Raw genomic sequence first — 25,230 nt, forward strand, 5'->3', positions numbered from 1 at the left:
GGCCACGTCGCAAATAAATACAATTACAACGCAGTATTCCTTATTAATAAATAACGGTAACAACTACCTATGAACTAACTATATAGGTGTTGTAGAATGACTGTGTGTGAGTCTGTGTGTGTCAGCGCGCTGCGTGTGTAGGAGGAAAGAGCGCACACGTGTGCTGGGGGTGTGTTTTGATTCTTCTGCTCTCTAGCTGTATGTGAGGCTTCACCTGTGCTCTCTGGTTCAGACATCTTCTCAGAATATTCTATATTGACCAGTAATAAACAGACTGCAGACACTTTGTCACCTTTCTGGTAGCCATGAGGCCTGACACCCATGAAGAACGCGGGGCAGGAGGCCTTTGTTCATACAGACACGTAACGTTACGCTGCACAAAATAGTTCCCAAACAAAACATGTAGTGATATTCATGGAAATCTAGCAGTTCATGTTTGGTGTTGCAGAGTGAAGGAGAACAGTAATAACCCCCCCCCCCCCAACACAAAATCCTCCGGCGGGCGGCCGGGTCACGCACTCAAGAACGCAGCTTGTAATGGAAATAAATAATTAGAACGCAGTAAATTTGTCGCATTTCCTAGCGAGACGGAAAGTTCTGTTGTAGAATGAGGATGTGTGTGTGCTGCTGTAACCGCGCACGTGTGTGTGTGAGTAGAGGGAGGGTGTGCAGCATAGGTTTCCCCCAGAAACCCTTGAAGTCTGAACACAGGACTAGCAGAAAAAGTAAATTATCAGCAAAGATGAATGTGTTTATTATAGTTTCAATCACGCACCATATGCAGAACTATTAAAAAAAAAAGGGCTGTAATCCGCTTATCGTCTCATCCCTACTTGACTTTGACTTAAATCGGTGCTATTTTTGTTTACATTTGCAGTAAAGTTGTCAATCTGCAGAGCTGTTAGCTGTCCAAGTTCCTGCAGTTAAGCTACGTTCACTCCGCCCTCGGAAACCTGAGTTCAAGCGCCCACTTCCAATGAAGAGTCTATGTGAACATGCATATGTGCGCACATGCGTGTTTAAAAGTCTTACGTTCACGCATCGCCACACAAGTTTCCATGACCATGTTCAGGCCAATAAAAATGACAGCCATTAACGGCGGGTTGAAAGTTACACCTTTTGTACTTTGACCAATCAGAGACTTGGATTTGGGAGTGATGTATGGATATCGTCCCTTTAATTCATGGAAGATGAATTCAAAATTGTTGATGAAGCAGAAATTATTAGTTGTGGTTTGTGTCCGGCTTTCGTCGGACAAAACGAAGAGCCGGTCTTTTGCGTCTGTGCCTGGGACGAAGCTGACAGGAACAACGACGGACCCTGAATCTGAAGGATCCCTGCGGCGTGGTCACCACAGAAACCAAAGTCACAGAGTGATGATTCAACAGTTGACCTGCCTGAGGAAATGTTGATGTTTCCAGCCTTAATCCCCGCCCTCACGGCATCACTTCCTGTAGCCTGCAGACTCAGACGTTCACGTTCCTTCTCCTCCAGGCTTCCGTAGAAAACACGGCTTTTCTTTGCAACCGGAACTGCATCTTCTTCGTCTGACATCTTCGTGCTGCTCTTCCTCAGCTGCAGAACAAAAGAGACGATGAAGAATGTAGACAAGCGTGAAAGACTTTGGACTAAATAGTATAAATTAACTTTTTGATGTTTCATTCAAATGTATCCACAAATTCAAACCTACAAAACAGAATTTATCAACATTTATTTGTTTTTGTCCTATTTTTAAATTGCAAAGGATTTGGTGTAAAACTGCTGTACAGTATTCATTATACAAGTACAGTGATCCCTCGCTATAACGCGGTTTACTTTTCACGGTTTCGCTACTTCACGGATTTGCATCGTGCATTGTGTTCTGCATTCTGATTGGCCAAAAAGTCACTCCGCTTCTTCTCTACCTGTGCATCAATAACGTTGCAGTTTAATATGTCCACATACCTACAACAGCTTGCCAAATTAACATTACGTCGTGCAAATTCTCTTGCAATTTCGAGTTTCTCTTAAACCCATCAGGATGCAGCGGCTCAGACTGAAGAGCAGTGAAATACACCTGAGTCACTATTTGTCCCACTGTACTTTGTATTTTTTTTCATAACCATTTTAAATTTTCTCCCGTTTAATCAAATTACTCGGGTCGCGGTGGGCGGGGCTAATCTCCGCGATTTGACGCCTTCTGTTCACATTGATGATTAAAATTTTATTTGACAGAACAGTATAGAAGTTATTTGTTGAAAAAAACGTTTCTAAAGTACCTTTATTTGTTAAACAAATGCTTGAGCCTGTAAAATGGTTTGTTCTTTCTTTTCAATGTATAATAGAGGATTTAATTGTATGATAATTGTAAAAAAAATAAAGGTTTCTACTTCACGGTTTTGCCTATCACGGGTTCTTTTTGGAACGTAACCCCCGCGAAAAACAAGGGTTTACTGTACTTCAGAGTAGGGCTGCACGATATGAGGAACACTCGCGATATGCGATATTGGTGATTAATATTGCGATAACGATATAATTTGCGGTATATAAACAAATAGCAAAACAACCAAAAAATAATTTCCATTTCACTACAACAGTTTAAAAATTATAATCCAAATGACCCTTGTTGACGTAGGAGGCAAACATCAAACATATAAGGGCTCATCTGATTGATCAACAACATAAACGGGTCCTTCCGATTGGTTAAATGCATAAAGGGATTCATTTCATGTGTTCAATATTTCAAGCTGCCATGAGTTTGTTTTTGTACATTTGAGGTAACCATTTATTGCGATTTTCGCCGTCTTTTGCGGTATGCATATTGCACAGCTTAATGTTGCGATAACGATAAATTTGCGGTATATTGTGCAGGCCTACTTCAGAGGATCCTTGACACGTTTTCTTCTGTTGTCCATAAGTTGAAATATCATAACAGACTGAGAACAAATATCAGCAAAAACACCCAATGGTTTAATTTCATTTCACTTAAATTTAAGTATAAGGTGGAGACATTAAATGCAGACATCAAATAGACAGTGGAATTCATTAGAAGCCTGCTCTGAATGGATTTGATGAATTTTGACCAAATTTAGTAGAATTTTTCCTTTTATATTTTAATATCAATTTTTCCATCTTAAGAATTGCATATAATAATTTGATGACACACGCCTTTCTTGACACACAAGGTCACTGTACATAGCAGTAAAAACAAGAATAAAAATACATTTAGAAAAATAGGATAAAAAAACAATGTGAGAAAGCTGGAGAAAAAAAGAGGACCGGAGAAAACGAGAGGAGGCGTCAACTTGGAGGAGCTCAGAGGTAAACAGGGGCCAGGTTATGGAGGGATTTGAAGGTGAGGAAGAGGAGGAGTCTGAATTGAATTGGACGCCAGTGCAATTGCTGGAGGAAGGGGGGGGGGGGGGGGTGATCAAAGGTTGGAGTTCTGGAGACAATATGGGCAGTGGAATTCTGGACCAGATGCAGTTTATTACGGATTTTGTTCAGGAGACCAAAAAGGAGCAACTCAAGTGTGAATCAAGACAGAAGTGGACAGTGAGAACAAGGCGGAGACGATGAATGTTCATAACAATTATTATTATAAAGCCATCCCCACAACACGATAACGGCCCGCAGCCATTGAGCCGCATCGCCTCCACCGCTCACATGTTTATATTTACTCTGGAGATGAGTTTGGAAATTGTGTCGTAAACCCGCAGGTCAGAAGAAAATGTAGCCGTCAACAGAGTAGAAGTGAACCCAATCTCTGCACCTGGGGGGTATTCCAGAAGTCATGTTTAAACTCCCCTGACTTTAACCCTGAACTCTGGCTGAAATCCACCTGAACTTGCTTACTCTGGGTATGTCGGTTCCAAAAGTCCGGATACGAGTTAGCGTAATTACGTTCCACTTGGTAACCCTGGGTAAATGCACGTGCACGGCATGTACATAAAGACATTCTCAATGGACCGCCGATTTCTGGAGTCACCATGGAAACGCGCACTAGTGGTGCTAAATAAACTCATCCGCCTCTTCCTCCCTCTCACTCATGGTGCAGAAAGAATTAAACATAACAGGACAAAATAACTAGACAAAACACAGTAAAACAGCTAAACTAAACACATTTGGTCAAAAACCCACACTTAAACCCAAATCCGTCCAGACAGGCAAAGGGAATGGTATCCCACAATTCCTTGCGGTGCAGATCTAACAGCAGCACCAAAGTTACACCTACTTCATTGAATCAATTTGAATGAAAGTAAAATAAATGTCTGATAACTACGTGTTATTTTTAAGCTGACTGAACTCCAAAAAAGATTCATCTTAACTTAAGCAAATAATTAAGTTAGATGAAAGTATAAAGTTTCTCTTTCCAACATCCATATGTGGTCTTATCATCCTCTCATGGTGGAAAAAGTATTATCTGAGCTTCTTCATCCACTAAATCATCTTCAAATGGACACGCCATGCTGCTTCACATCTCTGAAAAACAAACTAACCTTCAACTAAACCTGCTCCTGACCAGGTTATGTTCAGAGCATGAGTTGCTATGGCAACTTGACCTACCCTGAAACATACCTCCATTTCTGGAACAGAAAGCTGAGGTTATCCACTTCCTTAGCCTCAAACTTACCGTGGGAGCTAGCATAACCTGCTTTCTGGAATACCCCCCTGGTGGTTTCAAATCATCTGAAACGATGCCTTGAAAATGTACATAACGGGTCTGCTTTTCATAATTACCCGGGACAGGACCCTCCGACCCTCTCGATTGACGCCTGGCCTCCTTCTCTAAAAGACGATCACTGACTTGATCTGCACTGATTTTCACCCTTATGAGAATGTTATTTTCGATTTCTATCATTTTAATCAGGACAAAAAGGATTCATATTTTAATAAAAATATTAATTTTTTGCTAAATTCTATATTCAGCTAAGTCCCCAACAGCAAACCCGAAGTGATACTTAGAAATAAAATGTAAACATGACATAAATTCTTCACATCTGTTAGCATCAATAAGCTCTATCATATTCAGTTATTCTATTATTTTCTTCTCTAGGAATCCATCATTTTATGTTAACATGTGTACGTTTGACTCCCTTTGTTTGCATTTGTCTACGAAATGAATAAAGTTAATTAAAAACAAATAAAGTTAAATGAAAAACAAAAACACAATATTCCTTGTTAGCCGGCTGAACTTCTCTGTTTCTTTCAGATGCTCCTCCCCTATTTGGAGATTTTGGTACGGTCGCCTTTTTAAACGATGAAGCATTTTAGTCGACAGTAGTTTTAATCTTCTATCCTTGGTAATTTGATGTTTTATACCTGTCCTATCGTAAATGCCAGCCTATTCTTACGTCTTTTCTTTGTTTTGCGTTTCTTGAGGCAAACGGACATTCAGTCTGTACTAATGACGTCATCTACTAAACACTGAACATTTCTTCCCTCCATCACCCTTTTTGCAGGCGAAGCTGCACAACAGTTAGAACCTCCAACCAATTTCTGCAGTGGAACCGGTTCCGATCCACGCGGGGGAATCTGTGGCTGATTGAAAGCGCGTGCGGCGGAGGAATAAATTAGATGCTGTGAGCGCGTGCTAGTCCTTAACTGTTTTTGCTGCTACAGCTTCGTTACTTTTTTCGTAAACTCACCTTAATCCGACAAAGCTGCCTCCACGCGCTAAATGATCCGGATATATGTGCTGTAACCGCTTCCGGGTCAACCTACTACTTCCGGTTCACCGGAAAAACCTGGATACGCGCGTCTTGTGTCTCAACAACAGGTCGTGGAGCTCCGCGAGCGCGCGTTTTACCCACTCGTTCAAGGTAAGCTCACTGGTAAAAGCGCGTGACGAACCTAATTTGTTGCTAACCAGAAGTAAAACTGCAGATCACGTGGTGTTTGTTTATTTGCTGAATGGATGTCCAGAAAGGAGGTCAAACGTCCGGAGCTCATCTCCAGGTCTTGGGTTCCTTGCAGACGGAGCAGAGCTCGTGGCTTTCCTCCGAATCAGAGATTCTGTACAGCTGGCTGTCATGACAGAAACAGGTGGTTGTCAACCAAAACCTTACACAAACTGATCCGTGTGACCCAGAGCATCCTCATTCTTTTAAGACCCTTTGACTGAACTGGAACCAGTGGAGCATCAAACTAGAACCTTTCACGTTTCGTGGTTAGGTGTGTCAGATAATCAGCAAAGTACGTCCACTTTGCTCCCTAGGGGGCGCTGTTTTGGCTGCTGGATTCAGACCTGAGGTTCAGTGGAGAAATGGTATGGTTCTTATTGCTGGGTGTAGTCACAGGGCGTCTTCAATTCCAGAATAGCCCAAACCCACAGAACCAGAGATGAGCTTAAGTTCTAGTGTCCCATAATTTATGTAAAAGAAACAGAGCTTGTTCTTTAAAATGATATTTTGGAGTAGCTTGTGACTTTGAGGTCAAACACTGTAGACTTCTGACCCCCTCTTTGTGGGAGTCTGAAGATCTGATCCAACCAGAGGTTCCTGAGTAAACCCCCACAGAGACCAGGGGGGTATTCCAGAAGTCATGTTTAAACTCCCCTGACTTTAACCCTGAACTCTGGCTGAAATCCACCTGAACTTGCTTACTCTGGGTATGTCGGTTCCAACAGACCGGATATGAGTTAGCATAATTACGCTCCACTTGGTAACCCTGGGTTAATGCACGTGCACAGCAGGTACATAAAAACATTCTCAATGGATCGCCGATTTCTGGAGTCACCATGGAAACGTGTGGAGAAAAAAAGAGAGAGAGCTGTACTTCAGTAAGACGGATTCGGACATTTAAATGACGGCGTATGAAGATTATACGTCCATCAATAAAGTAACACGGCTGCATCATCAGCAAAAGAGAGTTTCTGCTTGGAGAAAAGAACAGACAAAGTAAACGCACGAGTTTCTGATCTTATTTCTATTTTCCTTGTGACGCATATATATACAGGGCTCCAGACTAACTTTTTTCACTGGGAGCACTGTGGCCCCCAACTGAAAATTTTAGGGGCACAACCAGAAAATTTAGGGGCGCATACCGTAAATCAACATTCTAACCCAATCTACTAATTTCCACTGTATTACTAATAAATACTTTAATAATAGATGCAGAAATTACAATGTGCTGTTTCAAATTCAGTGTCACATTTTATTCTGCACTTTTGAAGATGCAACAAGAAGGTAAACTGACAGCACCATCACTGTCATGACAGTACAAATAAGTAAAGAAAACGGAGGGAAATTTATCTTTGTGACACCAAATAGGTGCAGCCAAGATGCACAATAAGCATGTTTGAGATCACCCAGGTGGACTCAACGCTGCGCAGATCACCTGGTGTGTGACATATATTTTTGTTTTTGCTCCAACATCAACTGTCAATCAAAACAAAAATATCACGAGAAAGGGGCGGGAGCAAGGCCCCAACCTGAGCGAACGCAGCTGGAAATTTAGTACTGCACTGACTGAAAGCTGCCCAGATGACTACAAAATAATGCATTATGGGACATGTGTCCTGATGGTTTTTGTAGTGGAGTGATTAATTAAAATAATTTAAAATACCAATTCATTAAAAAAAGGCTACATACATCACAAAATATTAAAATAATCATAAAATATATAATAACACAGATCATACTAAGGGGGAGAAGAATATTAAAACTAAATTGAATGTTAAGGACAACTCCAATTTCCTGTTCTCCTTCAGTCTTGCTGCAGATTCGCCTTCATCTCACAGCCCCCCCCGCCTGGTCTCCCCAACGATCCAGGCGATGTTCATCTCAAACACGTCTATCGTTGCATTTTCCCCACGTATTTTCAGTGTGTCTAAAACTAATGTTGTTTTTGCTCGAGCGTGTTTAAAGTTCAAGCCCCGTTAGCTGTCACGCATGTAGGTGTGGGACATTTATTCTCCTCAGCTGACCCGACTCCCGCGGGAGCGGTGAGCTGCCTTGACAGCCGTGCATAAACCGTTTGATGCGCCGCCGTAACCGTAACCAAAACCTAAACCTTCCTCCGGGTCTGTGTGACCCAGAGAAAAGTTCAGCACGGACTGCATGTATTTAGAAAATTACGAGCGAATAAATCCGTTCTAAAGGACAGTAAGGAACTCCTTAATGTGGTCTGGGGAGGGGGCTGTCAGGTGTCCTGCTTTCAAGCCCTGTCATTGTCACGCCCCCAAGAGTCGTATACCCCACTGTGATTGGTTGGTCAGCTCCGCGCACGACAATGAAAATGTGTCATTCATACAAACTGGCGGGCTGCAGTAACATTAAACCTTCATATTAAGGCGGGGACCCCAAAATATCATCTTGGGGGCCGCAAATAGCCCGCGGGCCGTGAGTTTGAGACCCCTGCTGTACACTCTGGCACTGGTACACTAGCCGCAGGTCGGAAGAACGAATCAATAGTTCGCTTACCCATAGCTCAGACGCACATATCAGGTTGTGATATTTGTCTCCGTTTCCTTCCCACAGATGTTTACGCGCACTCGATTATCTCTAGGCCCCTCCCCCTACACGCATTTTAGCCACTCACAGTGGCTTTCCCTATTCTTCTCACACGCAGGGCCGCCTCACACACGGGCATCACGCGAGAGTGTACGTGCTCGCGTTTCATGAGTATGTGCGCGAGTGTGTGTGTCTGCCTGCTTCCGTGTGCGCTCGCGTCTCATTGATTATTTCATTGATCATTGACGTGCCCCTTTCACGTTTAATGTATAAAAAAATACGAAGGGTGGGGGAGGCAAATTTACTGCTCGCACATGTGCGACTGGATGTAAAATTCAGTCGCACACTCTCAAATTTTGGTCGCAAAATGCGACCAATTGCTCGCAGTCTGGAGCCCTGTATATAACTTATCCAACTTAATTACTTTTTACCAATAGTAGTAATTTATTTGAGTTCAATTATTCAACCTAATTTCGTACGTCTATCCAACTCAGATGTTTATACAACTCAAATTTACAAGACAAATGTTTACCCTGCGACAAACTGGCGACCTGTCCAGGTTGTCCCCTGCCTTCGCCCACAAGTGGCCGGGAGAGGCTACGGCAACCCCGTGACCCCGAACGGGAAAAACGGTTAAGAAAATGAATGAATGAATGAATTTTTTTTTTAACATATTTGTCTAACTAAATGTCATATTACTCCAATTCAATTAAATGTTTTTCCATCTTAATTTATTGTACTTCTTGAACTCCCATATGTCTAAGTTTGAGGCCATTAGAATACATTTTACACCATTAAAATAAATGACAATGAGGTTTTGCAATATGACCCATGCATTTATTTATTATGACTCTAATTTTAATTTCAGTCCTAGCAACATTATGCTGCACTAGTGGTGCTTAACACTCATCATCCTCTCCCTCCCTCTCACTCATGGTGCAGAAAGAATTAAACATAACAGGACAAAATAACTAGACAAAACACAGTAAAACAGCTAAACTAAACACATTTGGTCAAAAACCCACACTTAAACCCAAATCCGTCCAGACAGTCAAAGGGAATGGTATCCCACAATCCCTTGCGGTGCCGATCTAACAGCGGCTCCAAAGTTACACCTACTTAATTGAATTAATTTGAATGAAAGTAAAATAAATGTCTGATAACTACATGTTATTTTTAAGCTGACTGAACTCCAAAAAGGATTCATCTTAACTGAAGCAAATAATTAAGTTAGATCAAAGTATAAAGTTTATCTTTCCAACATCCATATGTGGTCTTATCATCCTCTCATGGTGGAAAAAGTATTATCTGAGCTTCTTCATCCACTAAATCATCTTCAAATGGACACGCCATGCTGCTTCACCTCTCTGAAAACAAACTAACCTTCAACTAAACCTGCTCCAGACCAGGTTATGTTCAGAGCATGAGTTGCTATGGTAACTTGACCTACCCTGAAACATACCTCCATTTCTGGAACTGAAAGCTGAGGTTATCAACTTCCTTAGCCTCAAACTTACCGTGGGAGCTAGCAGAACCTGCTTTCTGGAATACCCCCCTGGAGGAGCCGTGTGTTTGCTTTTACAGCTTCAGCCTTCAGTTTGGAGATGACCATAGAACATATTTCCGCTCCTCTGTTCTTCTCTGCTACCAGGGCTGGGTTTATACACCAATTAATCAACCTGAATTGATCCTAAATCAATAATCGATCCATAAAAGTAGATATAATCTTTTATGCCTTTCTTTTTCTGGTGACCTAATTCTACTGTCTTGAGATTTGGTGAGATCAATCTTTGAAACAGCTGTGTACACCTCGAAAGCTTCTAGACAATTTACGAAATACAATTTGAAGGTTCATGGAATAGTCAAAGTAGGTCTAGAGACAGAAATACTGACTTGTGCTGTTATGGTGTGTGCAGCTGAAACCAGAAGATGCTGAGGAGGAAACCAACACGTCTGGAGCTGAAGATCGATGACATGGAGGAGTTTGAGGGAGTCAAGAAGGATCTGGAGGTTAAGTTCAACTAATCATCTGGTGAAAGTTATGCTGTTGTTCTGAAGAGTCCAAACCCCGGATCAGAAGCTGCTAGCCAGCTATGGCATGTTCATCACATTGACTGTATAGACAACTGGACTGAGTGCAATGTCACCCGTTGAAAACGCCTTACCTCCGGCTCCAGACAAATTAAGCCAATTTAGTCGCCATTTTTCCACCATACGTGATAGGTCAGAGTTGGTTTGAGTTACGTTTCTATGGCGACTATTGTCACCAATCAGGAGTGAGCTTGTTGAAGTCCACACCCCTTCCACTGAAAACAGCTCAGGAGAATCTGTCAAACGTTCGAGGTGGGGGCCAGCGGGCACCACATACCTTCATTGAGGCGGGCTGATTGGTAAGTTTTAACTTGAATAACTTTAACTACAGAAAAAATATCCTGAAAAAAAATGAGGATTATCAATAAGATGTTAAAAAAAGTGTAAGTCACAACGGTTCTTCTGACCAATAGAATGACTGAGTAACAGCTGTTTATTTCTCTATAGCAGGCTTTGGGATTTTGGCTTCTTGGAGCCACTTGCTGTTTGGAACGCCAAGGGGGCGGGGCCACTCAGTCCAGTTATATACAATGGTTCATCATGGTCATTGTTGTGACATCATCTACAGAGAAAACATGTGCTTGTTTTTTTCTTTTTTTTTAGGCTAGAAAGCGCCAGCGTGAGGAGGCAGAGTCAGGAGCATGCAGTTCTTCTGTTATTGGCGTGGACCTAACCGGGGGTGGAGCTTCTGCATCAGCTTCCACTGTTACTTCGAGGGTGGATCTTATCAATGAGCGAATTGGGTATAAGCCCCACCCTAAACCAGCAACACTACCCACCCTGTTTGGGAGTTTGCAGTTTTAATGTAGAAGAGAATTGGTTCTTTTTTCAAATAAACATTCCTGAACTTTGATGTTGTCTGAGAGGGCGGAGCTTTTGAGGACTATGCTCTTCAACAGAACCGTCAACTCATGCCCAAGTCCAGAGTATGGGTCTCATAACCCTGATGTTCATGAGTGTTAATGGCTCAGGATGAAGAACATCCAGTCCTCCTCCTCAGAAGACCTCCCACCCTCTGATGTCAGAGATCAGACCGTCAGAAGAACCCAGTTGTGTTTGTTAGCTTATTAATGTAGGACACACCCACAAGGTCATATGATCTATTTTAATTATAAATGATACTTTGATATCAACAATACAAAAAGGTTAAAGTCAAGAACAGAATGGGTTTATTTACAAAAACTGTCAGCAGGTGGCGCTCTGAGCTCACTATGCCAACAACGACATAAGCAGCCAAAAATTCTGACCATTCAGAGCTTACCATTGGATATGAAAACCAGAACCAAAGAACCGTCAGTTACTATGACAACCGTCAGTTTAACCACACACAGCTTTGGTGGAGTGGGTGACACCTGTGACGGCCGACAGCTTTCAGACTCAAACCAAGGTGAGCTAAAACAATAAATATGAGTAAATAAAGATAAAATGAATCATAGTGCTCACGGGTCAGTAAGACACGTTTCCATGGTAACACTCCAGGACTACATACTGTGACTCAACGCTCCTGCCAGAATTCGCTCACAATAAATAAAAACAGACAATAAAAAAAAGTTGTGATTTTGTTTAGTGTTTGTTTACTAAAGTTTTTAATGTTGGCATCAAGTTTCACGCTGAGAACTGAGTGTTTGTTTCTTTACATTTTTTTAAGTTTAATCCTGGTTTTGATGTCTTTGTTTACCCTTTCAATATTTTTTTTGGCGCCTGTTTACAGTTTAAATGTTTTTAGTGTTTCTGTTCATTTTTGAAGACATTGACGTCCTTGTTTAGTATTTTAATGTTGACCGATTGTAGTGTTGACCTTTGTTCAACATGTTTACCCTCTCTGGGCTTTAAGAACACGTATCCAGCAGAGAAACCGCATTTCTTCCACTTGTAGGATCGTCTAATAAACTGCAAAGGCCCAAGTGTCGCCAGGTCAAAGGTGAGACGGCACGCCTACCCTCGCTCACCAGACAGGATGTTGTAATGACATCATCTGCAGTCTGCCAGCAGTGCTGTGATGCAACAACACATTTCTGGGTCAGTTTTCTGAATTTGAAGTTCCTTCACCCAAACAGGAAGTGCTGCAGCAGCGAGTCTGGCGAGGTCTTCTCACTTCTTCTTAATGGAAGCGAGGTCTCTCTGCAGCTCAGAGAACTTTGGCCGGTCTTCTGGGTTGTACTGCCAGCAGCGCTGCATCACCTTGTACACCTCATCGGGGCAGCGCTGGGGACAAGCCATTCTGTAACCTGCCAGTAAGGAGGAAAAGGCTGGTTTCATGGTTACCGCTGACTGACCGTGAAGGGAATGACTGTGTGCACCAACCTTTCTCTACTTGCTCCCTGGCCTGCTGATTGGTCATTCCAGGATAAGGACACACCCCCAAACTGAAGGTTTCCCACAGCAGGATGCCGTAGCTCCACACGTCACTGTCCGAGCTGTAGCGGCCTACCAATCAGAGAGGGTGACGGTCATCTGACCATATCACACTGATGATCGAGTGCACCGTAGACACAGGTGTTACCATAGTTTAGGGCTTCAGGCGCAGTCCACTTGATGGGAATTTGTTTGAGTCCAGATGAAGAGTAAACACCGTCGTCTTCCTGGCGACTCATCCCAAAGTCGCTGATCTTCAACACACTGCCATCTCCAACCAGACAGTTTCTTGCTGCGAGGTCCCTTAGGGTCAAGAAGGTCACTTAAACCTCAACGGATCCAGATCTGAGTGGGTATTGCTGAGCAGACTTACCTGTGGATGCAGTTTTTACCCTCCAGGTACGCCATGCCCGCCGCTGCGTCAGCAGCAAAGCGAAGCAGCTGCTTTGTCTTTAGCTCATCTTTCTTCTTCCTCAGAAATGACAAAAAGTCTCCACCTGATAGGTGCAGCAAAAGTCAGAATCTGACCAGCAGGAAACCCACAACTCAACGAAGGGGAAGCTCCACCCACCAGGAACCAGCTCCATAACGATGTAGATAGGCTGTCGCTGTGTGCAGACACCAATCAGCTTTACGATATTTGGGTGGTCATACTGCTTCAAGATCCTGCAGCCAATCACAGACAGGGATGCTTTGGAACCAGCCATTCAGAGAGTAGAAAGAACACAATGTCTCTGTTGGTAAAGGGGCTTGTGCAGATGGTAGGAAGTAGCATGCACCTTTGTTCCTGTAGTTCATGCTGCAAACGTGCATGTTCTTACGTGCACTGCTGGAGGCTCATAAATCAGAAAGTAAGAGCAGAGACTGTTCAGATGGTCGGTGGCCACACACGCGTGAATGTTGTTCAGATGTCATTTTCTTGAACTATTTTATTCCTGAATTAGTCGTTGACTTAATGGCAGGATGCGTGTGCTCAGAAGAAGGCCGGTGGTCACAGTAGTGGAGCGCCGCCTGCATGCAGTTTGTCATGGCAGACGCCCCGACCCTCCAGGGCTACGGTCCAGGCTGGTCTGAACTCCTCCAGACTTTGGCCTGGTTTAAACCTGGCTTCACACTCCTGAATGTTTGCTGTGACCTCGACCAGGTGTTTTTGAGCAACCTTTGTTTACCTGGCTTCTGACAAGAAGCGAATCTTCAGCTCAGGAGGCAAGTCTTCTTTGCACGTCTTCACCGCTACGGGAGTTTTGTCCCGCTGCAGCATTCCCTTGTACACCTCGCCAAAGTTTCCCTTTAACAGTTAAGGCAGATGGCCATGATGGCACACAGTGGGGCAGAAAGATTGAAATTTAAGAGACTAACGGCGAGGTCACCTTTCCGAGCATCTCTCCCAGAGCCACATCCTCGTGGTTTAAGATCCATTTCTTGTCCTACAGAGAAAACAGAGCTTTATCTTTTACCTGGCATTACTTGAACCATACCCGACTGATTACCTTGACAACAGGGTTGAGCAGCACAACTCCTGACTTCTTGGTTATGACCTGTTTGGTGGAGAAGTGATGCTCGATCAGCTGTGGAATGGTGGAGAAGCCCGTTCCTTCGAAACGGTACTGATTCTGCCAGAAAAAGTTGTGATAGAAATTGTAATCAGTCTGAAACCAGGTCTAGAGCTGTCATGTAGCTCCAGCATTTCATCCTTTCATCCAGCAGATGCTTGGTTAAACAGCATGTAATGCTGCAGCCATCTTTCCTGTGCGGTGACACCTACGTCAGCAAACTGGATGATGAAGTGACGTCTCTGGTCGTCAGAAAACACAGACAGGACATATTCTCCCGGTTTGCCGTGGCTCTCCCTGACCAAGAAATCTCCCTGCTGCCGAAGAAGTTCCTGGGCCTCGGTGCGAGGAATGGCACCGTGATACCACTCCTGTTCTGCCAGGGGGCGCTCCGAAGTTGGGATAACCTCAAAGAACTGCTGGCAGGTGGACACCAATTAACAAAGTTACCACTTTTATGGTTAGGAAAATACTTTACACACATTAAACACATAATAAATGAACAGACTTTAAACCACACCTACCCCTTCAGAGGAGGGGGGTCACAGACAGGGCTACATTTTTCCTTCAAGGTTCAGATATAAATAAACTATGATCATACAGTTAAAATAATCTGGATTGTTGGAATAATCAAGACTGAACTGGGACATAAAAAAGTTAATAATAAAGTTCTGTCTAATGTTTTTTTTTTCAGTGTGAAGAACTTTTGATGCAACCTCAGCTGGGAACTGACTCTTCATTAAAACAAATTAAATTTAAAGCTGGAACTTTTTGAAATATAATGGCTTCATACAGTGAAACTAAGAGTTTTACTGTTTGCTTTACTGTATTATTATAAAATAAAAAAATATTCAAAGACGGCCAATTCATCAACATATACAATTGACCTGACCTCCACCCTATTGAGAACCTTTGGAGCATTTTCGAGCCAAATATCTCTGAGGGTGGGGGGCAGTTCACATTCAAGCATCAGCCCTGGGAGGCCATTCTGACATCCTGCAATGAAATTCAAGCAGAAACTCTCCAAAAACTCACAACTTCAATGGATAAAAAAATTGTGAAGCTGCTCCTATGTATATATATAACTATATATAACTTGACCCATGAAGATGCATTTGATTGGAAAAGCTTTGGATTTCATTAAATATGACCTCCTGATGCGGCAAATTCATCAATCGACCGTTTTCAGTTCTTTAGAATCTGTTGTGGAACTCTGATATAATAATGTGGAACAGTGACTTTAAAGGTTTTGAGTTTTGAAACAAAAACTTATCTTTAGGAGGTTTGTTCACTAACATTTAATATAAACTCTAATGGTTGGTGACTTGAAAATAATGCTGACTGTCATTTGAGGATTTAGAAAAATAATGGAAAAAATCACTTGCAGAATAATTTGTAACGCGCTCTTCTACCACAAACCCAGATCCAAAAGTCCACTTTTCTACCAACATTATGGAATGGAATAAAACAAAACTTTATTGATCCAACAAAGGGGAAATTATACTATACTACCAAAATAATTATACTACCAGAAAAACAAGTTTGGACACAAATGGATTTAGGAAGAGAGGGGGCAGGTTTACAAAGACAAAAGGGCTCCTTGTTGAGCATCTTACTGATGAAGAGGATCCCAGCATAGCTTTAGGAGATCGGATCATCCCCGCCAGAGAGCGCAGTGTGTCAAAGCGTGAGCTCTTCTCCCTGGTTTTATCCTGACACAAAGATCAAATAAGTCAAAATTTTTACCATTTACTGAAGCAGAAAAGCCTTTATTGTAAAAGTGGAACTCTTTCTGCCAGCCAAGCAGTCAGGGCTCCACCTCCTATCGACCCGACAGTCCAATCCTCACCGTGGATCCGACAGAGCGAGTGTCATCCTCGTACTGCAAAGCGAGGGGAGCAGGTGGAGGCGGAGGGGAGGCAACAGCCATTTTGGCATCTAAGAGGGCTTTCTGAGAAAGAAGGCGGGCCTCCGAGCCACGCAGGGACTGGACCGTGTGCCGAAGCTCGAGGAGGGAAAGTTTCTGGCTGAGCAGCAGGACACAGCTGGGATGGAAAAGACCCAAAAACAATTTAAAAAAAGACACAGTGAGGACCACAGGTAGAAACGCTTGATTCTGCTTGCTCTGACTCACTCGCTCTTCCTTTCTGTATTTTCCTGACTTGTCTGGATTTTAGCTTCAAGTTCATCTGCCAACGCCGCCTTTGTTTGAAGATTCTGCTGAGTCAGCACCAACTCCTCTGTTGCTGACGATAACCTGCATAGTCCACAAGTCCAGATTAAATAAAGACACATTTAAGTTGACAGTGTTCTGAAGGGCTAAGAAGGAAAAACCTGAATCATTTAAAAGGCCTATATCATGCTAAATAAACTTTCTGAGATTTAAGTGTTTTATAATGTTCAATCCTGACAAAAAAAAACCAAAGTGGTTTTTGATCCTTTCACACATTTCTGAGTATTCCTTTAATAACCTGCTCTCTGAGCACCAGCCCCTCCCAATCCATGAAAACGAGTTGATCCTCACATTGTGACACCACAAAGTGAAGAACAGCCCCTTCCAGGAAGAGTCTGCACTGCCAGCCCCGCCCCCAGACTAACAAACACGCCCACTTTCTCAGTGGAGATAGCGGTGATCAGCTAAACACTTTCATTTCGTATGAACGATATGTACGTTCATCTTTGCAAAAGTTCAGATGTTGATTGTGTTTATGGGCGAAATACAGACACACTGCCGGCTCTAGGATGTCATGAAACGGGCGACACTCACACGGACAGAAAGGCGGAGCCTCAGAGATTGAGTTGTCTTACTTCTGGGTTGGTAAATGAGCTGTGAAAATAACTTGTTTCATTAAAAACATGTTATTTTAGTGTGCCAAAGGGAATATATGGTAACATGGATATAATTTACTGTGAAAGGCTTAAAGAAGCATGATATAAGCCTTTTAATAACAGACTGAACTGGAAGAAACAGAAATATGGACCCTGTTACAGTCTTTTAATTTGAAAGGCCAGTAAACACAGCTGTTTGTAAAGGAGCTCACATGGACTGGAGGTTGTCGGCCGTCAGAGTATTCCACAGGATCTCGTTGGCTGAGATGTTGTCCGTTTCATCCAACAAGGATGGGTCAAACTCTACGCTCACCTCTGGCATCTCCGGGGACCTGACCAAAGTAACCATAATGACAGCAGCACTTCTTTCCACAAATTGTGGAGTTACTGTTTTTTTTGTTTAATTTGAAAAACTTGTTTGTCAAAGTTTAAACAATGAAATTCACCCTTTTTTGTTTTGTTTAAATTGGCAATGTTCAGGTAAATATAATTGATCATTCTTGTGCCATAGATAAGCTCATTTGATCCTTGGTCTTCTAACAGCTGTTTGGAGCAGACTAATTGCTTCCCTGGTTTTCGTTTTTCACCGATAGTCTGTTTGTTTTGTTAGCCGAGCCTGTACACTGTTGCTGCAACAACCACATTCCCCAGGCTGGGATCAATAAAGTATCTTGATATCATCTTATCTGAAACATGAGGTCACCTTCTGAATGAAACTTGAGGATTTTGGAGTAAAATTCTCAACCATCGAGTCCACACATTGTTCAGTAAGGTGGATAAAGTACTAGGAATGTCCCGGTCATTTCTTTGGGGGCGATCTCATTCAGAGTCATTTGATTTTGAGTTACTCCTGATGCCGAGTCCCGATCCGATACTTTCGTAACCCTAACCCAAAAAGCAACAAATTGAATGAAAAGATCTGGGTTTTTCCCCTATTTTTGTTTTATTAACCTTTATCATTTAATGCTTAAACGGTGCAATTTTGTAAACCAACTTTAACAATCAAGTAAGAATATTCAAATTATCATTTCTAAAAAAAAGTAACAATTACCTAGTACAAACTGGTAATAATTACTCATGTGGAGTAAGTGTGGTGACGGTAGTGATAGTATCTTCAGAACTACATTTTTATCAAATATTATTCATATCTCCATAAAAACACAAATATTAATGATGACCTTTTAAAATTGTTTGTAGCATAAATATGATGACGAGTATTCATGACTAGCTCATATTAATAGAAAGATTTATCAGTTGGGGTTGTTTTTTAGAGAATATAGGATTCTTTATTTTCAAGACCTGGCATCAACATGCATGGACATCACATTTTGGGTTATTTCAGTAGTTAATTCTGCTTAACTGGGTCTCCGTCAAAGAAAAATGAAAAAAGGATGAGGTCTTAAGGGGTTAAATCTCCTTTTCCCCGGCAGTAGCATCTCACTGCGTCTGTGTGTCGGGAGTATGGAGCGCTACTCTCAACAATTGTTTTGTTAAAATGTCTTTGCATGTCGTTGTTATTGTTAAGACAACCCAATAGAGACACTTGCTGCCTCTTCAAAGTGTCTTTTAAAAGAGATATTGGTCCCGGCAGTCTGAATCTGAGTATTTCACCAGCTTAGCTTAGCTGTTTTTGTGCGCCTCCTGCTCAAACTGGTACTGCAATAAAGTGTTGTGATCCGTTCATGATATACAGACTTCTAGTAGAGTATTTATCTGGAATAATAAGCTTAAAATTTAAAGCGCGGATCATAATAAAAATAAATCAAATGTCTGATACTGATCGGGCTACAACAGGGGTCGGGAACCTATGGCTCGCGAGCCATATATGGCTCTTTTGATGGTCACATGTGGCTCGCAGACAAATCTTTAATTATACTTTTTTTTTATCATTAGTCCAGTCCTTCTCGGGCGCGATGCGATGCCAGAGGCGCGCAGTAGTAGCGGTGCTTGGAGAGAAAATCTGCGCCAGCGCTATAAGTTTACAATTATCTATAATTTCACAGAGTTTGTAGCAGCTGGAAACCTGTGAATTACCGTGCCTAAAAGTGTGCGCTCCCGTCTCTGAGAAAGTGCGCGGAGTTGCGGGGACGGGAGGTGTGAGGGAGAAAGCAGAGGGTGGGGGTGAGGGGTTGTGGGGACAGCAGGTGAATCGCGCAGGGATTGTAAAAACGTAAAACCCGTTGCCCGTCACTCACTGCAGCGTGTGAGTGTGTGTTTGTCTCCCCGTCTGCATGTGAGCAGTCTTTGTCACATCTACAGAACATTCAGACCTACGATGACGTTTAAAGTCTCAACGCCTGCATGAAGCAGAAACTCACCACGTATCAACCAGACTAGACCATCAGCAAAACTACCACGAGAAATACTCATTTATTAGCAACAGAATAACAATGTTATTAAAAAAGAATCCACAGACTTATTGTACTTTAAAAATGTTGAAATTACATCAAATGCACGCATTCACTTGTATATTTAGTTTTAAACATATTGTCGCGGACTGAGTTTAACTTGGCTGTTGGGCCGCGTTAAAAGTTCTGGAGTTCATTGACCGCATCAAGCAGAGATCTGATTGGCTCTCAGTTCTGTCGCTCAGGTGGTTGTTAGGTAGTTTGGACCAATGGGGTTCAGCTATGGGCCGAATAAGGGAAATGGGAGGGCTGGAGCTGGAGGGGGGAATATAAAGTTGGTAGACGCGCTCTCTCTCGTCTCGTGTCGACAGGAGAGATTTAGGAGTTGCTGAATTAATTTTACGGCGTTTGTTGTGGTCTACAGTAACCAGAATAAAGAACCTTAAAAGAGGTTAAGTCTCCGTGCCTCAGTGTGGGAAAGAGACGCTACATTATTGTATGGCTCTTTCGAAATTACATTTAAAAATATGTGGCGTTTATGGCTCTCTTGGCCAAAAAGGTTCCCGACCCCTGGGCTACAACATCCGATTTTCGATTGAGTCATCAGCCAATCAGTCGGGCTCGATTAAGATCATATGATTGGATCGGGACATCCCTATAAGGTACTCTGCTGTAATACTAAAATTAAAATACAAAACACCTCTGATAAAAGATGAAATGAAAATGTTAATTAAAGTACTTCATTGTTTGCTTTTGAAATATTCAAAGACATCTGCAAAGTGGAGACTAGCAAACGTGTCACCAGACAGCAGAGAATGGTGGTGTGAGGATGACTCTGATGGTGAGAAAGATAATGTGGACCAAGTGGTGTAAGATGAAGATAAGTGAGTTCTGTGTGGCTTTTGGGGAAGGCGAAACAGACTTCAGGAGATCAGGAGGTTCTTCTAGATGACTGGACAGCTACAGCTTAAGTGATCATGGAGACTGGTGGAGGTGGCAAAGGTCAAACAAAGGGTATGTAAGGACCTGAATAACAGGTTGGACTCAAAGGAGGGAGAGGTGGATCTGCACAGGTGGGTCAGAGAAACAGAGATAGAAGGATGTGTTGACAGGTTCTAAAAGAGTGATGGAAAGATGGAAGGGAAACTCTGAAGATCTGATGGACAAGGAACATGGTCAATGTTCTGAAGATCAATGCAGGGAAGCAGAAGGAGATAGATTGGAGGAACCGTGATGATGTCGGTAAAAGGATGCTGAGGTTGGAGCTACCAGGAAAGAGGCCTAGAGGAGGGCTGCTCATTCCTGGTTCTGAGATCTACCATCTTGACTGTTTTCCACATCTCCAAGCCCAGCTAGCTGCTGATTGGCTCAATCAGATGTCTCTACATTCTGGTTGAGGTAATCAGCAGCAAGCAGTGCAGGGAGAGCTAGAAAACAGGCAGACTGGTAGATCTCCAGGACCAGGAATGAGCCGCCATGGTATAGAGCAGGGGTGGGCAATTATTTTAACTCAGGGGGCCACATTAGGTTCTAAAATTCAATAGAAGGGCCGGACCAGGAGCAGATGTGTGGAGGGAGAATGATATAACATGGAATGTAGATGAAAAAATATGGATGGAAAATTATATTCTAAAACAGAATATTCTAGGCTTAGTGTAAAACTTTTGTTCCCATTTTATATCTCTTTTTTTTATTGTGAAGCCCTTTGGTACCTCCAAGGAGTTGTAAGGGCTATGAATAAAGTTTTATTCATTCTCGATCCTTTTAATAAAATAAATAACATTATTTATGAAATAAAACAATGACCAAATAACACTAAGATTTTCAAAGACAAAAATTCAGAAAAATTATACTGATACATAAAAATAAATAAATAAATAAATAAATAAATAGTGGATCCTCTCCCGTCATAATCCTAATAATTACTTTGAAGCTGCAGCTCATCACTCGTCTAACAGTTTGTGCTAAAATTGAGCAGCTGCGACCTGCACGTCTGTTTCTCATCCATTAACACTGAAAAAGCTCATTTCTGTGTCTTCTGCTGCAGCTAATCATATTTCTGTTATCTTTTCACCAGAACAGAGTTCCTCGTCTATTGCAGGAGTTACGTTCTAAATATAACAGTGATCAGTGAAATCCACGGAGAATGATTGTTTACAGACGTTTTTTTTTATCATGGCATCAAAACTGCTCACTGCATAAATACACTTTTCTCACACAGACATGAACATTTTCACACTTTTCTCTTGTTTAAATTCTCAAACCTTCATAGAAGTTAGATCCAGGATCTTAGAATGAAAACAAAGATCTGATCACAGATTTCTGATCTGAAGAGCTCCGCGTAACGCGTTCCGCTGTACAGGAGACACAGAGACGGTAGAGACACACGGACTGAGGAGATTGATTGACAAGGTCTTCAGCCAATCAGGACACAGAACAGGGTGCTGTTTAAAAAAAGCAGCATGATCGCTCAGAAAGAATGATTTAAACCGGGAAAGATGAACTGTGACGTAGAAAGGAAAGACTGTCTTCCGTTTTGTTTGATAAAGATTATAGAGGGTTTCAGGTTGGAGCTCAGACTGCAGAAGGGGGGAAGAAAATGTCACGTCTTGATCGTGTGGCCAGATTAAAAATATAAATAAATATGGGTCTCTGATATTGTTCAGTGGGCCGGACCAAACATGTAGGCGGGCCGGATCCAGCCCGTGGGCCGTAGTTTGGTCTAGAGGAAGACCAAAGAGGAGGTTCATGGATGAAGGAGGACACGAGGGAGGATGGTGTAAATGAGAAGGATGCGGAGAAGGATAAATGGAGGAGGATGATTTGTTGTGGCGCCCCCTAAAGGAAGCAGCTGACAGGCAAAGAAGAAGACAGTGGAAGGACAATGTGAAGAAGATCTTAAGTTCATTTAGAAAAACCGTCATTGTAATCAGAATGAACAACTTCAATGATTTACTCAAGTCATAAAATCCGGGTGATCGTCTCATCTTAAATTAGAGTTGAAGACTTAATGCACACTCTCAGAAACCACTATATTTGTTATAAGACACACATTTTAAATACAAGATGAGCTTTATAGTCTGTAATAAAGCCTTCCTGCATCAGAGCTTTCCTCACAAACGTCTCTGTAAACTACGGCAAATATACCTTTCAATCATGAAAACATCCAAAATTTATCTTAAAGCAATAACCATGGCTAAAGTAAATTGAGTCCTATGGTTTGAATCCTCTTTCACGCTTCTGCGTTTTCATTTCTCAAAATAAAACAGGAAACTGATGAAAAATTCAATATTTTCTTTTGAATTTTAGAAAGTGAAAAAGCAGATTTACTAGTTTTGTTTGGACTATAAAACACAGAAGTACCACTGACCTGTAGGCATCAATGAAGTGCTGGTACTCAGCCAGAGGATCGATCTGCTGCACCGCCTCCGAGATCTCCTGATGGACTCTGACGATGTCCTCCGTCAACAGACTGCTGATCTGACAGTACTCCTCCAGAATACTTTTACTGCAGTGACAGCAAAGGTCTTTCACTGACAGAACACAGGTCCACCCTGTTGCAGAGTATGATTACTCTGTAGTACTTTTGGGTGTTGTCATGTGACGTACAGGGCAAGTGTCATGTCCTCCTGCATCCTCTGTAGTGCGTCCAGCAGCGCTGGTGCGGCGTGGCGCTGATGCTCATCTTGTTGTATGCGAGCGCCGCACACTGCCAACACGTACTGGTTGTGAAGGTTGTGGAGCTTTGCTGTGGCTTTGTCGTATCGGTCACGGGATCGCTCCGCCTCCCTACCTATGATTGTAACCAGAAGGGGGGGGGGGGGGGGGTATCGGTGTACAAAGACCTAGAAAACCATAAGAACGTTTCACATGCCATGAACGATACCAACCTTTGGCCACGGCCTCCTTGTACTTTTCTTTGGCGTTATTGGCGTCTCGGCTCAGCTGACGGTATGATGCTCTCAGCTTCTCCAGGTCACTTCTGGTTACCTAGCAACAGCAAAGAAAAGAAGTTAGGTTTAGCAGATTAGCAGCTTCAACTTGGGTCTTCTGTCTCTTTTCTTGGAGATCAGATTTCACTACTAAATGGACTGATTGTCCATGAATGTCAGTCAATAGTCTGATCGGGGGGCACGTTAGCTCAGGCAGTAGAGCAGGTCGTCCAACAACCGAAGGGTTGGCGGATCGATCCCCGCTCTCCCCAGCCACCTGTCACCCCCCCGAGCGCGGCTAGTCTGCAGCTCACCGCTCCCCCCCAAGGAATGGGTCAAAAATGCAGAGAAGAATTTCCCCATTGTGGGATAAATAAAGTATCAATTATTATTATTATTATTATTGCAGCTGTTACAAAACTGTTAGTTCCAGGGACACTTAATTGTTGGTCTTTAGTGGGACCACTATGCAGGATTCAGTTTTATCCTAGCTGGAAAATCAATTTGGAGACTTCAAGCTAACAGAGAACAACCCTTCCTCCACATCAGCATACCTTATGGTTGTAGCTCTCCAGCTGCTGATGAAGACTCTGGTAACTCTTCTTCACCTGCTGCTTGTCTCGGATCAACATCGCGAGGCGGTGCAGTGGACCAGAATTTAGGTCGTCGGCGTGGCTCCTCATGACTCGGCCCAATGCCTCCGTCTGACGGATCACCTGTGACCAGGACTGAGAGGAGCACTGATGTTAGACCACCTGCGAGCCTCTGCTGGGGGTAGCAGTTTTTTAAATGACCACACCTTGCTGACGGTGCTGACGTAGTCTGCAGCTTCCTGCTTCTCTATTTGCTGAGTCATGCTGAGCAGCTGGGCGGCGTACTCTTTGTCACTCTTCACCCGCAGAGTCATGAAGCGTTTCACCGTCTCCAGCAGCTACAGAGCAGAGCAATCACAGGTCTTCAATGTTTAACTGACAGCAAGATTCTGGTCTTGGAGGGTTTTTAGTAAAATTAGAACTTATGTTCTATGGTACCAAGCTTATTTACTCAACCCTTAAGGCGATGAAGCTGAGCACAACAGCAAAAACCAGTATTCTTCCACAAGCCCAGTTCTGTGGTTCTAGAGTGACAATTAGGCAGTTTCCTGGTTTTGACGGGACTTGTAGGACGTTTCCTGGTTGAACATTATACACCAGTGTGTGACTGTGTGAGTGAATGTGTGTGTGACTGGGTGAATGGGTCCGTGACTGTAAAGCGCTTTGTCCTTCTAGGAAGAAAGGCGCTATATAAGTATACGCCATTTACCATTTACCAACATTATACTAATTTTTAAAATTGTAAAAAATTATCATCCAAGATGCTAAAGCGGTTCAGCATATTTTGTCAATAGGTATTCATGAGAATGTGGCTTCTGTAAGAGCATGACAAAAAAACTAACTTTGTGGAGCATCTGCACAATCAAACTGGCTTCATTCAGCAGGATTTTTGCTTTGTTAAATAGGACTAAACTAAACTGCAATTCTACTCCTTTTCTTTGTAAATGCATTTCGTCTGGTTCAAAGATGTCAACGTGCAGTAAACTAACAGACACATTTGATTGTTGTTCAATTATTGCAGGTTTATATATATATATAGAGCCGACGAGCTTGGGTGAGAAACCACCCGCAGAGGGGTGTTTTTTTTGTGTGAATAT

The 25,230-nt window shown here is 42.6% G+C and overlaps 3 protein-coding genes across 12 annotated transcripts in view; 1 reads left to right on the forward strand and 2 right to left on the reverse strand.

The window, feature by feature from the left end:
- Positions 1 to 8,521, reverse strand: part of prpf4 (pre-mRNA splicing tri-snRNP complex factor PRPF4) — a 26,990-nt gene extending 18,469 nt beyond the window's left edge. The window contains exons 1-2 of one of the 5 annotated variants that reach the window (XM_078956430.1): positions 8,403 to 8,521; positions 1,398 to 1,575 (exon numbers count right to left, since the gene is read on the reverse strand). In XM_078956430.1, the coding sequence (XP_078812556.1) occupies positions 1,398 to 1,554 (157 nt within the window). In that variant the 5' untranslated portion in view covers positions 1,555 to 1,575; positions 8,403 to 8,521. Of the gene's footprint in view, positions 1 to 1,397; positions 1,576 to 5,301; positions 5,523 to 5,627; positions 5,768 to 5,832; positions 5,933 to 8,402 lie in introns of those variants that run through there. The other 4 variants (XM_078956431.1, XM_004084569.5, XM_078956429.1 and 1 more) reach the window with 4 other exon arrangements.
- cdc26 (cell division cycle 26 homolog) lies at positions 5,661 to 12,073 on the forward strand. 3 transcript variants are annotated; one of them, XM_078956434.1, is made up of 4 exons: positions 5,685 to 5,801; positions 5,905 to 6,024; positions 10,349 to 10,442; positions 11,127 to 12,073. In XM_078956434.1, exons 3-4 carry the CDS (start codon positions 10,362 to 10,364, stop codon positions 11,325 to 11,327), a joined length of 282 nt encoding a protein of 93 aa, XP_078812560.1. In that variant the 5' UTR covers positions 5,685 to 5,801; positions 5,905 to 6,024; positions 10,349 to 10,361; the 3' UTR covers positions 11,328 to 12,073. The 3 variants fall into 3 exon arrangements, with proteins under 3 accessions (XP_078812559.1, XP_078812560.1, XP_078812561.1); XM_078956435.1 differs by having other exon boundaries at positions 5,956 to 6,024; XM_078956433.1 differs by lacking the exon at positions 5,905 to 6,024 and having other exon boundaries at positions 5,661 to 5,801.
- The window catches only part of fer (fer (fps/fes related) tyrosine kinase), a 17,328-nt gene continuing 3,712 nt past the window's right edge, over positions 11,615 to 25,230 (reverse strand). For 2 of the 4 annotated variants that reach the window (XM_078956424.1, XM_078956425.1), the window contains exons 3-21: positions 24,340 to 24,471; positions 24,095 to 24,268; positions 23,499 to 23,598; positions 23,218 to 23,401; positions 22,979 to 23,116; positions 17,473 to 17,592; positions 16,566 to 16,688; positions 16,281 to 16,476; positions 16,048 to 16,143; positions 14,644 to 14,850; positions 14,369 to 14,491; positions 14,249 to 14,305; positions 14,048 to 14,166; positions 13,450 to 13,544; positions 13,252 to 13,375; positions 13,027 to 13,181; positions 12,828 to 12,950; positions 12,619 to 12,751; positions 11,615 to 12,517 (exon numbers count right to left, since the gene is read on the reverse strand). In XM_078956424.1, coding sequence (XP_078812550.1) covers positions 12,469 to 12,517; positions 12,619 to 12,751; positions 12,828 to 12,950; positions 13,027 to 13,181; positions 13,252 to 13,375; positions 13,450 to 13,544; positions 14,048 to 14,166; positions 14,249 to 14,305; positions 14,369 to 14,491; positions 14,644 to 14,850; positions 16,048 to 16,143; positions 16,281 to 16,476; positions 16,566 to 16,688; positions 17,473 to 17,592; positions 22,979 to 23,116; positions 23,218 to 23,401; positions 23,499 to 23,598; positions 24,095 to 24,268; positions 24,340 to 24,471 — 2,448 coding nt within the window. In that variant the 3' untranslated portion in view covers positions 11,615 to 12,468. Of the gene's footprint in view, positions 12,752 to 12,827; positions 12,951 to 13,026; positions 13,182 to 13,251; positions 13,376 to 13,449; positions 13,545 to 14,047; positions 14,167 to 14,248; positions 14,306 to 14,368; positions 14,492 to 14,643; positions 14,851 to 16,047; positions 16,144 to 16,280; positions 16,477 to 16,565; positions 16,689 to 17,472; positions 17,593 to 22,978; positions 23,117 to 23,217; positions 23,402 to 23,498; positions 23,599 to 24,094; positions 24,269 to 24,339; positions 24,472 to 25,230 lie in introns of all 4 variants that reach the window. The other 2 variants (XM_078956426.1, XM_078956427.1) reach the window with 2 other exon arrangements.

This window comes from Oryzias latipes, chromosome 12 (assembly GCF_053564925.1).
Source record: "Oryzias latipes strain Hd-rR chromosome 12, Olatipes_Hd-rR_3.1".
Lineage (NCBI taxonomy): Eukaryota > Metazoa > Chordata > Actinopteri > Beloniformes > Adrianichthyidae > Oryzias > Oryzias latipes.

Excerpts from the sequence above, each read along its gene's own strand:
- cdc26 (XM_078956433.1), top strand. The coding sequence starts at position 10,362 with ATGCTGAGGAGGAAACCAACACGTCTGGAGCTGAAGATCGATGACATG. Across the intron at positions 10,443-11,126 it reads GAGTCAAGAAGGATCTGGAG|GCTAGAAAGCGCCAGCGTGA; the intron begins GTTAAGTTCAAC and ends CTTTTTTTTTAG.